The following is a 13303-nucleotide window of genomic DNA, read 5'->3' as shown; positions in this document are numbered from 1 at the left end:
CATCTTGATCTTTTTGTGATTAAAACTATTATGTTGTATTCTATGTAGGATCAAATCAATTTCATTCAGTACTCAATTGTAAGTCTTTAAAGTTCATATGGTGAAACATCTTATTTGGGTACTAACCAGTATAGGTTCGCTAAATTCATGAAGGGAGATTTGCTTCCCTGAATGCACAAATTTTATGATTGGAATGGCTCATTGCTAAAAGTTTGCCATAACAATTGAGCTTATAACCACTTATCATCATTTCTGGTGTTATTTTGTATACCCAAGCAAAGGCAACACTAACCTAACCCATCTTTAGACTGACAACATTGTGATGACCAATTTTCACAAGTAGATAACAAATTTCTTGTGACTTTTCGGAAAACATCTTAGTGTAAAACAACGTGACATATGAGATGCTCCCAAATTACCAAATATACAGATAAGAACAGATAAATCTACATTTCTTCTAAAACTATATGACGTTTAATGGTCTTAATGTTTACGTTGGATTTATTGAAAGTCATTTATAGAGACATTGCTCTGTCTGTAATATACTAAATAACCTAATGCCTAAATTGATGTTTTTACACCTCCTTTGTTATTACTCCCACTCAGGCCGAATAGTTAACCTACCTATACTGACGCCCAACCATGAAACATTACCTATCGACGCCGTTTATTATTACTCCTATTTCATCCATTGCAAGTTTGACCGAGCCCACATTAAATCGTCCCAGCCCGCTTTGTTTATCCAAACCCAAAGCTGATTTATTGATTTATGCCATTTATTGCTAGGAACCTATAGGTAACAAACCAGTCATGGATACAATTTAACTGTTAAATTGAATTAAGAAAATTAGAGCGAAATACATAACGTATAATGAGCTTACACTCTGTGCAATCATAACTGTCAAGTTCTGTTGAGATAAACAACAGTAATTCAAATTGTTTTTAGATTTCCGTCCCTCGTTAACCGTTAGCAAGTTGTTTCTGAGTTGGACGGACTTGAATACATTTTATTTTACAAAACTGTATATGGGAGATAGGAAAACCCAAATGAGTGCAAGGTTTGTTTTTCATTCATAAACGTATTTAATCCAATTTATTTCGAGTATTTGCTGGTTTGCTCTAATTATAAATATCTACAACTGGCGAAGGTGGTATGTGTATAAATAAATAAATAAATATATATATATATATATATATATATATATATATATATATATATATATATATATATATATATATATATATATATATATATTTGTGTGTTCAACAACTAGTAATTCGACTCCAAACTCAACCTTACACGATAAAGAATTTGCTTCGATATTCCATAATCTCAGTAGATACGTTCATGTAAACTTTTGAAATTCATAAATCTTTTTCGAGGAAAAGAATTTTAGAAAGACCTTATGACTTTAAGAGAGAAATGATACATTGCAGAATGATGAGCAAATTTCAAGGGCGTAGGAACCGGGGGGCTGGGGGCGCCAGCCCCCCCCCAGTGAAAAATGTGGAGGGGCGGAAGTATCATTCCGCCCCCCCCCCCCGCTTCGCAAGTCAGAAAACCCCTTTTTCATTTCCAAATGAGAAAAAAAATCTCATTTGGATCACCAAATTGCATCTAGGGCCAGGTGAAAATGCAAAATTATATACAAAATGGAGTGGGTGGGTTGAAGTGTGCTATATTGCACCAAATTGCATCTGAGGCCCCCTGGAAATGCAAAAAAAATTCAAAAGGGGAGGGGGACACCCCCTCCCCTTAGACCCCTCCCCCATGCCGGCCATCAGTCTTCAGCCCCCCCCCCCACTCAAAAGTACCTTCCTACGCCACTGTGAGCAATCATACACCTGAAAAATCGACCCTCCACTCGTTATATCTAAAGGGTTAAAACCACAACTGTGAAGTAGTGTCACTTTTCGATTATCTTTCTAATAATTCCGAGAACGTCATATTCTGCTGGTATTTAAACTGCCTTAATGACGTACTCACAGTTCATATGTGATACTTTGTAAATGCAACACTGTGTACCACCTTCCCGGTTTGTGACCTGGGTTCCACGAAAGTCGTGTATGGTTGTATAACTTAAGATAACATATCCTTCCAACAATTCGGAAGAATTTTATATGTTAATATGGAATTAGGATCCTTGCACACATAGAGGGTGTGATATCGAATGGCCCTTTACAATATGACCATTCTCAAGGAGGGGAAATGGAAAGGACAATTTTGCACTACTTTGCTTGGTAAGCGAACGAATTTATCCAGCTTAAAAGGAGACTGTTAATGTTGATATTTATAATAATTTTGAAACTATTAACGCATACCACAGCCAGTAACACTAGCATGTATAAATTATTACAACAAAAATTAACATTACATTCAAATATGCGATCGTGAATAAAGGCATTCGTCAAAATGCAGTTCTCAAAAAGAGAGATGATTTTTCTACAGGTTATCAACATACGGTACATTGTCTTATGACAAAGTGTGGCCTACAAATTTAGTTCACCAAAGCTTCCGTATTAGTAATGATAGGTGCAGAACGGGCTTCCCTCGCCTCTCTCATTTATTGGGGGGGGGGGGTAGGAGAAGTTATCAGATAACGGTACGAGTTACTCAGACTTTATCAAATAGGGAATTTATATATCACACTGAAGTGGGCAGAGGTCTATTAGAGAATTCAATGAATTTCTTAACAATGATTATAAAGGCGCTTTTCTCATTAGCACACAGTAATTAGCATGTCACAGTTCTCCACTTCTTCAGAGTTTTACGACCTTTCCTCCTCAAACGGTGATTATTTCTCCTGTATAACAGACCTGAAGAATCCACCATCACAGCACTGAACCCATCACAGTGGTTTGTGATTGGCGTGGGTTCCATGCATATAATTAATATTCAGTGAAACAGATCGACCGTGGAGTCAGCGCTAAATGTCGATAGGCTCAGTTGTGGTACTTATCACGTGATACGTACATGAAGTTTAGATAGCTGCATCCTAATTATTCTAGTCTATGAAACATTCACAGTAAAAGACCTTCCATCAACAACAAAAAATGTCTAAAATGGGTCACGTTTCTTTCGTTGAAATCATAAATTATTATACATTTCTCTTTCGATCTTGCGTTTATTGTTACAGGAAGTATCTCGTGATGATTCTGAACAATCGACGTTACCAAATACCAAATACAAATAAGTCAGTATAAAGGTAACTGCCATACAAGTGGGGGGGGGGGGTGGTGCGAAATCAGGGTCAGGCCACATAGAAAATTTAATCACGGGGCCTCTTTTTGTAGTACATTTTTTTCCAACTATGTTCATATGAAAGTAAGAATTCATTCTTCGTTATCCCATATTCCCGGCGAGTAAATTGACCCAGTCTCTTGAAATTTGTTATTGCAGCTATCAAGGGAACTTTACGGGGAAAAAATCGATTGATTATTACACATGCCGAATAGGTCTTACTTACCCTGACAATAAACCAGTAGTGAGGCCGTGCAAGACTCGATTAACCTATTTTCCTTTAAATAATATCTAAGTACATTCTGTTGCAATATTTGCTATATTACTACATCACAACTCTAGGAAATATATGGACTACAGTCAGTCAGATCTATATATATATATCAGACTTGTTATAAGTATCAATAATAGTAGATAAGGCTCTAAGTACAGTTTGTTGCATTAATTCCTACATTACTACATCACAACTCTAGGTAATATATGAACTACAGTCAGTCTGATCTATATATATATATCAGACTTGTTATAAGTATCAATAATAGTAGATAAGGCTCTAAGTACATTCTGTTGCATTAATTCCTATAGTACTGCATCACAACTCTAGGAAATATATGAACTACGGTCAGTCTGATCTATATATATCTCAGACTTGTTATAAGTATCAGTATGAGTGGATAAGGCTCTAAGTACATTCTGTTGCATTAGTTCTTACAGTACTACATCACAATTCTAGGAAATATATGAACTACAGTCAGTCTGATCTACATATATATCAGACTTGTTATAAGTATCAGTATGAGTGGATACGGCTCTAAGTACATTCTGTTGCATTAATTCTTACATTACTATTGAAAGTTCTTCAAGGATAAGTACAATTCCATGAGGTTGAGAACAAGTACACATAGCTATGCGAGTACTCTATACGAGTACGCTATAACTTGTTTCATATCTCTATATGTTTTTTTTTTCTTCTTTTTTTTAAAGTAAAATATGGCATTAACAGAATCTTACCCTGCTGCATATGTCTTTTCTCCATAAGGGGTGGGCCTAGTGGAATCTATCGACACCGACAGTGCATCGGATTCCTCTTTATTCGCCTGTAGTTTCTTAGCATGTGACAGCACGTGACTGTAAATCTTCCAGTAAGATACAAATAACAAAATGGTCGGTACGGGAAATAACCCTACCGCCAGCAATAAGTCATATACTTTCTCGGCTGATTCTCCTTGTTCTTCAGAAACAGTATCGGTACACGAATGGTATTTACTGTTATAACCAAGTTCGTTCATCCCCATTACGTATGGTATCAGTACCAATGCCGCTGGAAAGGCCCAGAGGAAGATGATGATACCGATCACGATGGATTGATTTCCATAAATTCTCTGATACCTTTCGACAGACTGTGTGATCAGGACACATCGATTGACGGCGATAGATGCTAGGGTGTATAGGCTGACACCAACGGTGACGTAAATAACAATAGAGGCAGATGTACAGAACAACTGGCTCTCGAATGGCCAGCTATGGGGACTCGAAAGCGAGATAATTGAGGCCGGTACAAATGCACATGCTAAAAGGTCAGCAACAGCAAGGTTCACGACGAATATATTTGTGACATTACGAAGTCGTCGAGAGAGAAGAACGGAAACAATGACGAGTCCGTTCCCGAATACACCAGAGAGAAACACCAGAACTAGCACAAAAGCTATGAAAAGTCGCTGCCAATAACTGTCAAACTCGTACGGTGCCTCCGTGGTTGTAAGCGTTGTTGTTTCCATATCCGCCATTTTGTTTCATCCAGATATCATCTACTATACCGTTAGGTTGCACACGAGAGCACAGTTTGGTTAGGCTCCACACATTCGCGAGTGTTAGTCAAAGAGAGTTACTAGACTTTTTTATTATCTTTTGCATAACTACGGTAAGGTATAGCGATGTTCTCTGCTCAATCTGAGACGTTACTGCTTCCTTCGATACGTCCAACTATTGAAAAACATAGCATAGCGATATAACTTTTATACAATTTGGTATTACTGGTACTACCGTCGACTGTGTCATGTGCAACAATGTAAGTTACTGTGCATGTCATTAAAACCGCAACATCAGTCTGTGCTGTGTTGATTTTCTTTTCTGGGAACTTCCAAACTGCGAATAGCACGTATACTCGCTCAGATATATCTAACAGCTTGCTGGTATCGCGGTATAGAGGTTTGATTCGTTTTGCATTCAACGAGAATTCCAATAGAAAACAAATCGAACGGCATCTATGGTTACTTATCCTTTGCATGAAGCAAGTTCAGCAATTTTGTTTATATCACGGCTTTAGTATCAGCTGGGGGTTACTTTGTTGATATAATGGTGGACCTCGCTCACTGCCTCCGTTCATTTGCTGTTTTTTCTCTCTCTCTGAGAGAACAAAGTTAATAGGATATAATATATAACGCGTGTTTCTTAACAATCTTTTCTTAAAGACAATATTTCAACGCAAACACGCAACGCACAGCTAATGGAGTACAGAGGCCAATCTCAAGAGATAGAATAATATTTTTCATAGTGGTATTTCTCCTCCCATTCATCAACCCGTGTTATGTCTGACGTATTTATGTTGTAATCAAAACTTGTTAAATTTCGCTCCAATTGAAAGTGCAATAATAACAAGGTTTGAGACCAGGGAGTTTCTCAGCGATTAATGCGTACGATATCCTACCTGTAAATTGTGTTACTATACCTGCTTAACGTTTCCAATTAAAATACTACGTCTTTCATTTCATTGAAAAAACAAAAGTGCTGGTTGAATAAAATGTTATGACGTTATATAGCTTTCAAAGACCTGTATGATCGGTGAAAGTGCACCTTTTATTGTGACGTTGTCACCTATCCAACACAGACTACATCGTAAAAACTACAGTCTATACCGTAAAAACCAAAACGGTACCAAAGGGACTGAAAATCAAGGTCCGTGCTGGATAACCACTTTCTGATAGCGACAGCTTTGCCAATTGGAAAGGCTTCCTTAAGAATGCTTCGCTTGAATTAATGACTGTGCAAATAAGTATTTGCCGCAAAACCATTCACGAACTTAGCCAGCAAATTGATCCAAAACCAGAAAACTGCAAAAAGAACTCCCCAAGAACGAGTTCGAAAGAAAGCTTGACTCCATTTCCAAAATATGCTTGAACCTCTCACACACCCTAGCTTCAAGACAATTTCACAAATTGAAGAGAGATATTGTCACTCAATTAGAGGTATTTAAGTCTTCTGGTGAAACCCAACTTGAAACCTCAAAAAGAACCAGGTCTCGCAGATTCCGTCGCAAAGAGATACAGACCGCATGCAACACCACCAAAAGTGCAGTTGTTACCATTGAGTGCCAACTCCCGGTAGGAGAAACAAACCTACCCTCCAAAGGTCTAAATTTTTGCCCTAAACCACGGCAAGTTAACGCTCAGAAACTTTCTCTTGACCTAAATATGTTCTATCGACGCTTACGTCTCCGTGATTTTTTTGGTGCCGAAAATAGCAATAACACCACGCAACAAACCAACGACTTGCATTCCAATTTTAAACCAAAAAACTCGTGGGATCCGCCCAAGGCCCATTGTGCGCCGCTTGAATCATTTATTTCGACAATTGAAGAGGATGTAAAAACACAGATCTCTGCCCCAGACTTCCGCGACAATCTCAACAAAACTGAGAGACAGGCTATCAATGAACTCCGGAGCGCGATGACATTGTCATCGAGCCAGCCGACAAGGGTTCTGCAATTGTCGATATGGGCAAACAATTCTTCAGAGAGGAAGCCAAAAGACTACTCGGCAACCCCCTACATTACAAACTCCTGGATTCTGATCCTACTCAAGAAATCACACAAAACGTGAAAAGAGTCATCCAAAAGATAGTCTCTAACGGTTCCATTGACCGCAAGTTAGGCCAAAACCTCCTTGAAAACAACCCAAAACCTGGTCGCTTTTATTTTCTGCCAAAAATTTACAAAAAAAGGCAATCCCGGGAGGCCCATAATATCGGGTAATGGAACAGCGACTGACAAAAATCCAAATGCGTGGACTTTTTCATCCAACCTCTTGTTTCGGCCCTACCGTCCTATGTGCACGGCACTACGGATTTAATCTGGAAAACTGGGGAAATAAAAAATCTTCCCCCATCTACTCTGTTAGTTACCTTGGATGTGTCTTCGTTATACACAAATATCCCTAACGAAGAGGGCATTTTGGCCTGCACAAAAGCATTCAAATCGAAACGTGGCAAAACCCCACGAAGAAAGAACTGGCCGAATTAATGCAACTAATCTTGACCAGCAATAGTCTGGTATTTGGCAACAAGCACTACTTCCAAATTCATGGCACCGCAATGAGTACCAAACTGGCACCGTCTTTTGCCAACATCTTTATGGGAAACCTCTAGAAAGAATTTCTATCTCTGGACATGACGTTCACTTCCTGGACACCATTGTGACCCTACAAAATGGTTCACTCAAAACAGACTTGTTCAATAAACACACGAACAAGCACAACTACCTTTTACCAAGCAGTTGCCATCCACGTCATTGTACCAGAAATATTCCGTAAAGTCAAGCGTTGCGCATTCGACGCATTTGCTCCTCTGAAGTCGATTTTGATTCCTGCACTAAAGAACTGTCACATCACCTCTTAAAAAGACAGTATTTTCGGGGTACTATTGAAAATGCCATCAAAAAAGCTAAAAGCAAACCCCGTACCGAAACATTGACGTACAACACTCGTCAAACCAGTTCCAAAAGGGTACCATTGGTTACTGAATTCCACCCTGGTCTCCCATCACTGGCTAATATCATTCAGAAAAATTTTCACCTACTTCAAGGCACCGAACGCCCGAAATCCGTTTTCTCAGAACTACCTGTCATCGCTTTTACAAGACCCAGTAACCTACGGGATATTCTAGTTCGGGCATCCTTTCAGGATGACACCCCGTTAGGGGAAAACAAAACAGAAACTACAGGATCATTTCCTTGTACACACAATTGCAAAACGTGCTTACTTGTCGATTCGACTGGGGCCTTTCAAAGCAACCGAACCAAACTCACATTCTAAATTATGCATAAAATATACTGCCTATCCAAAAATGTCATTTTACCTCATCTACTGCAATATTTCAGCGATCAAAACAAAAAAGTTCATTCAACCGGTTGGAAATCACTTCAATCTCTAAAATCATGCAATTGAGAATTTGCGTGTTATTGCCATTGACCAAACCGATTCTTGGACAGATAAATCTAGGAACGGAAAAGAACATTTTTGGGAACTAAATCTAAAGACTACAGCACCAATCGGTTTAAACATTTGCCGTCCCAGATAAACCAAAACAATTCCTTTGCAATTACGACGGAATCGGATTAAACTAATCCGACACGGATTGAAATAATCCGATTTTCAAAAACTTCTGCTAAATCCAGAAGAAATCAGTAAGTCGCTTTGACTTCACAACCATGCCGATATTATTCTCTATAAAATAGTTTTTCCTGCTACCTCTTGTCACTTTCGTTGATCATGCACGGAAGAAGAGCTAGTTTTGCTCGATAGCTCAGCCAAAAGCAAACATTGGCTGTTTTGCTTCCAATTACTTACCTAATGTCATTATTGTATCTCACACGGAATCCAGCCTTTCTCTAAATGCAGCATAGTTGTTTAACAGTTTTCCGTTATTTCTATATATATATATATATATATATATATATATATATATATTTCCGTTATTTTCGGTTATTTCCGTTATTTCTATATATATATATATATATATATATATATATATATATATATATGTTGAGACTAGTGGAACACTAGTAGTTGTTACACGCGTTGAGCGATCATCAGACAACTGTTTGTCGTGCACGACTCGATCATCAGACAACTGTTTGCCGTGCACGACTCGATTAACCTACTCTCCTTTAAATAATATATTAGATCTTACTTGTGAAATGTCTTCCTCATATGCTTGAGAAACATAAATTACCCGAGACAAAAAACTTGGAATGAGATAACTCATTACAACTCTAGATAAAATATGAACTACATTCATACTGATTTATGTATCTCAGACTTGTTATAAGTATCAGTATGAGGGATAAGGCTTTAAGTACATTCTGTTGCATTAAGTCCTATAGTACTACATCACAACTCTAGGAAATATATGAACTACAGTCAGTCTGATCTATATATATATATATATATATATATATCAGATGTGTTAAAAGTATCAGTATGAGTAGATAAGGCTCTAAGTACAGTTTGTTGCATTAATTCCTATAGAACTACATCACAACTCTAGGTAATATATGAAGTGCAGTCAATCTAATCTGTATATCTCAGACTTGTTATAAGTATCAGTATGAGTGGATAAGGCTCTAAGTACATTCTGTTCCATTAATTCCTATAGTACTACATCACAACTCTAGGTAATATATGAAGTGCAGTCAATCTAATCTGTATATCCCAGACTTGTTATAATTATCAATATGAGTGGATACGGCTCTAGGTGCATTCTGTTCCATTAATTCTTCCATTACTATTGAAAGTTCTTCGAGGATGAGTACAGTTACTGAGGTTGAGAACAAGTACACGTAACTATGCAGCTACGCTATACGAGTACGCTATAACTTTTTTAAATATATCTATATGGTTTTTCTTTTCTTTTCTTTTCTTTTTTAAAGAAAACATTTTGGAATTAACAGAATCTTACCCTGCTGCGTATGTCTTTTCTCCATAAGGGGTGGGCCTAGTGGAATCTATCGACATCGACAGTGCATCGGATTCTTCTTTATTCGCCTGTAGTTTCTTAGCATGTGACAGCACGTGGCTGTAAATCTTCCAGTAAGATACAAATAACAAAATGGTCGGTACGGGAAATAACCCTACCGCCAGCAATAAGTCATATACTTTCTCGGCTGATTCTCCTTGTTCTTCAGAAACAGTATCGGTACACGAATGGTATTTACTGTTATAACCAAGTTCGTTCATCCCCATTACGAATGGTATCAGTACCAATGCCGCTGGAAAGGCCCAGAGGAAGGTGATGATACCGATCACGATGGACTTGTTTCCATAAATTCTCTGATACCTTTCGACAGACTGTGTGATCAGGACACATCGATTGACGGCGATAGATGCTAGGGTGTATAGGCTGACACCAATGGTGACGTAAATAACAATAGAGGCAGAGGTACAGAACAACTGGCTCTCGAATGGCCAGCTATGGGGACTCGAAAGCGCGATAATTGTGGCTGGTAAAAATGTACATGCTAAAAGGTCAGCAACAGCAAGGTTCACGACGAATATATTTGTAACATTACGGAGTCGTCGAGAGAGAAGAACGGAAACAACCACGAGTCCGTTCCCGAATACACCAGAGAGAAACACCAGAACTAGCACAAAAGCTATGAAAAGTCGCTGCCCATAGCTGTCAAACTCGTACGGTGCCTCCGTGGTTGTAAGCGTTGTTGTTTCCATATCCGCCATTTTGTTTCATCCAGATATCATCTACTATACCGTTAGGTTACACACGAGAGCACAGTTCGGCTAGGCTCCACACATTCGCGACTGTTAGTAAAAGAGAGTTATTAAACTTTGTTTTTATCTTTTACATAACTATGTTTCTGGTAGGGTATAGCGATGTTCTCTGCTCAATCTGAGACGTTTCTGCCTCCCTCAATACGTCAAACTATAGCAAAACATAGCATAGCGATATCACTTTTATACAATTTGGTATTACAGGTATTACGGTCGACTGTGTCATGTGCAACAATGTAAGTTACGGTGCAGAACAGTTAACCGACACAAAACTTCATTCATTGAGACAACATGCATGCCATTAAAACTGCAACATCAGTCTGTGCTGTGTTGATTTTCTTTTCTGGGACTTTCCAAACTGCGAATAGCACGAATACTCACTCAGATATATCTAACAGATTGCTGGTAACGCGGTATAGAGGTTTCATTCGTTTTGCATTCAACGAGAATTCCAATAGAAAACAAATTGAACGGCATCTATGGTTAATTATCCTTTGCATGAATCAAGTTCAGCAATTTGTTTTTATATCACGGCTTTAGTATATATCAGCTGGAGGTTACTTTGTTGATATAATGGTGGACCTCGCTCACTGCTTCCATTCATTTGCTGCTTTTTGTTTTCTCTCTCAGAGAACAAAGTTATAAGCTATAATATATAACGCCTGTCTCTTAGCAGACGTTTCTTTAAGACAATATTTCAACGCAAACAAGCAACGTACAGCTAATGGAGTACAGAGGTCAATCTCAACAGAATAGACTAATATTGACTTAAGCCTTTTTTAATAGTGTAATGTCTCCTCCCATTCATCAATCCGTATCATGTCTGACGAATTTATGCTGTAATTAAATCTTGTTAAATTTCTCTGAGATTGAAAGATCAATTATATATATATATATAACAAGGTATGAGACCAGGAAGTTTCTCATCTCGTAAAAACGATTAATGCGTACGATGTCCTACCTGTAAATTGTGTTAGTATATCTGCTTAACGTTTTCAATTAAATACTACGTCCTCCATTTTATTGAAAAAAAAAGTGCTGGTTGAATCAAACGTTAATGCCGTTATATAGCTTTCATAGACCTGTATGATAGGTGAAAGTATATACACCTTTTATTGTGACGATATACCTTCCTGTAAAAAAAACACATCCAGCTTATTTAAACCCAACTGACATTAGTTAGTTTCGTTTTCATTGGTTGTTTTTATTTCCATCAATAAATATGCAGAGATAGTTCAAACACATGGAATTGTAGAATCCCGATAATGACGCAGTCATAGCTTGTTACTTTTCAGAGTAGCACAATAACGAAATTATTGAACAAGCCTTTGAAGAACATTTGCTGCTATGGTGTCTTAGGTCCCTATATATCTATTTATACATCCAATAAATATATATATATATATATATATATATATATATATATATATATATATATATATATATATATATTTACATCCAATAAATAAATAAATATATAGATATAAATATAAATATAAACATTTAAGAGTTAAAATATTGGTGTTTTCAACTAACAGTGTCAAATATTTTTACATATATAAGTGCCGCATAATCTGTCAACGCGATATCGCTTTAAGGGCACTCTGGTGTGATATTTGACTTTGAAACAATAAAAAATCATAGTATTTGATGTAGGCTTATACTAAGACACAATTGCAGTCAAAGGTTGAGTTTAAGAAAATATGTATACTATAGCTATGCAGTTAAAGTCTCTGAAGTGTGGAAATTCAAAGGTCGTGGTAATGTAGAGGCCGGCTAGCTGTCGGTTTCCCCGTAAGCCAATAGAGAAGGAATGTCCAGTTCATATACCAGTACCCTCTGTACACGTCTACTCATTCTATGGCCGTATAGCAGAGATAGAATGACTAGAGATGTACCACCATGGAAGATTCGTATGATACGCTCAAAGATATCATTAAAAATACGAAGATATGTTAACTTTTTTGCAACTCGTCGTTACTGTCCTCGGACTGTAGGTCTTGAATCAGAAAGGATGCAGTTAATTACACACTGCACTCGTCGCTTTCTAAACTTCGATACGGCATGGATAGAACAGGGTATTACTAACTCCAAACTCCATAGAACAGACTGAATCCGTTATCTAATTTAATAACAATATTTATTGGATTGCCTTTTTCCCCCTTTAAGTTTGCTTATTATTTATATTCAGTTCTTCCTCACGAAGATAGATTTGCCTAACAGTTACGTAACCTTTGATAAACTATATTAGTTTAGTGTTTTAAGTCATCCTAGTATTTGTTCTTACAATCACAATTCGATACTTTGCATCATTATATGTCCGCTAATATCTTCATCGTCGTCGTTTATGTTATTATACTATCACCATTCACTGCTTTGCATCATAACATATCCCCTAAGATCATCATCATCGTAGATGTTCTTATATAATCACCTATCAATGCTTTGCATCATAAGTTATCCGGTAAGATAATCATCATCATCATCATATATGTTCTTGTGC

At 37.5% G+C, this 13303-nt stretch overlaps 1 protein-coding gene across 2 annotated transcripts in view; it reads right to left on the bottom strand.

Annotated features, from left to right (window-relative positions):
* The window catches only part of LOC139978001 (G-protein coupled receptor moody-like), a 22102-nt gene extending 10436 nt beyond the window's left edge, over positions 1 to 11666 (bottom strand). Inside the window, exon 1 of one of the 2 annotated variants that reach the window (XM_071987903.1) lies at positions 9974 to 11666. In XM_071987903.1, the coding sequence (XP_071844004.1) occupies positions 9974 to 10749 (776 nt within the window). In that variant the 5' untranslated portion in view covers positions 10750 to 11666. Of the gene's footprint in view, positions 1 to 4252; positions 5956 to 9973 lie in introns of those variants that run through there. The other variant, XM_071987902.1, reaches the window with a different exon arrangement.
* Between the last annotated feature and the right edge of the window lie 1637 nt (positions 11667 to 13303).

This window comes from Apostichopus japonicus, chromosome 12, assembly GCF_037975245.1.
Source record: "Apostichopus japonicus isolate 1M-3 chromosome 12, ASM3797524v1, whole genome shotgun sequence".
Classification (NCBI taxonomy): domain Eukaryota; kingdom Metazoa; phylum Echinodermata; class Holothuroidea; order Aspidochirotida; family Stichopodidae; genus Apostichopus; species Apostichopus japonicus.
This window is presented reverse-complemented; position numbering and strand designations above follow the sequence as displayed.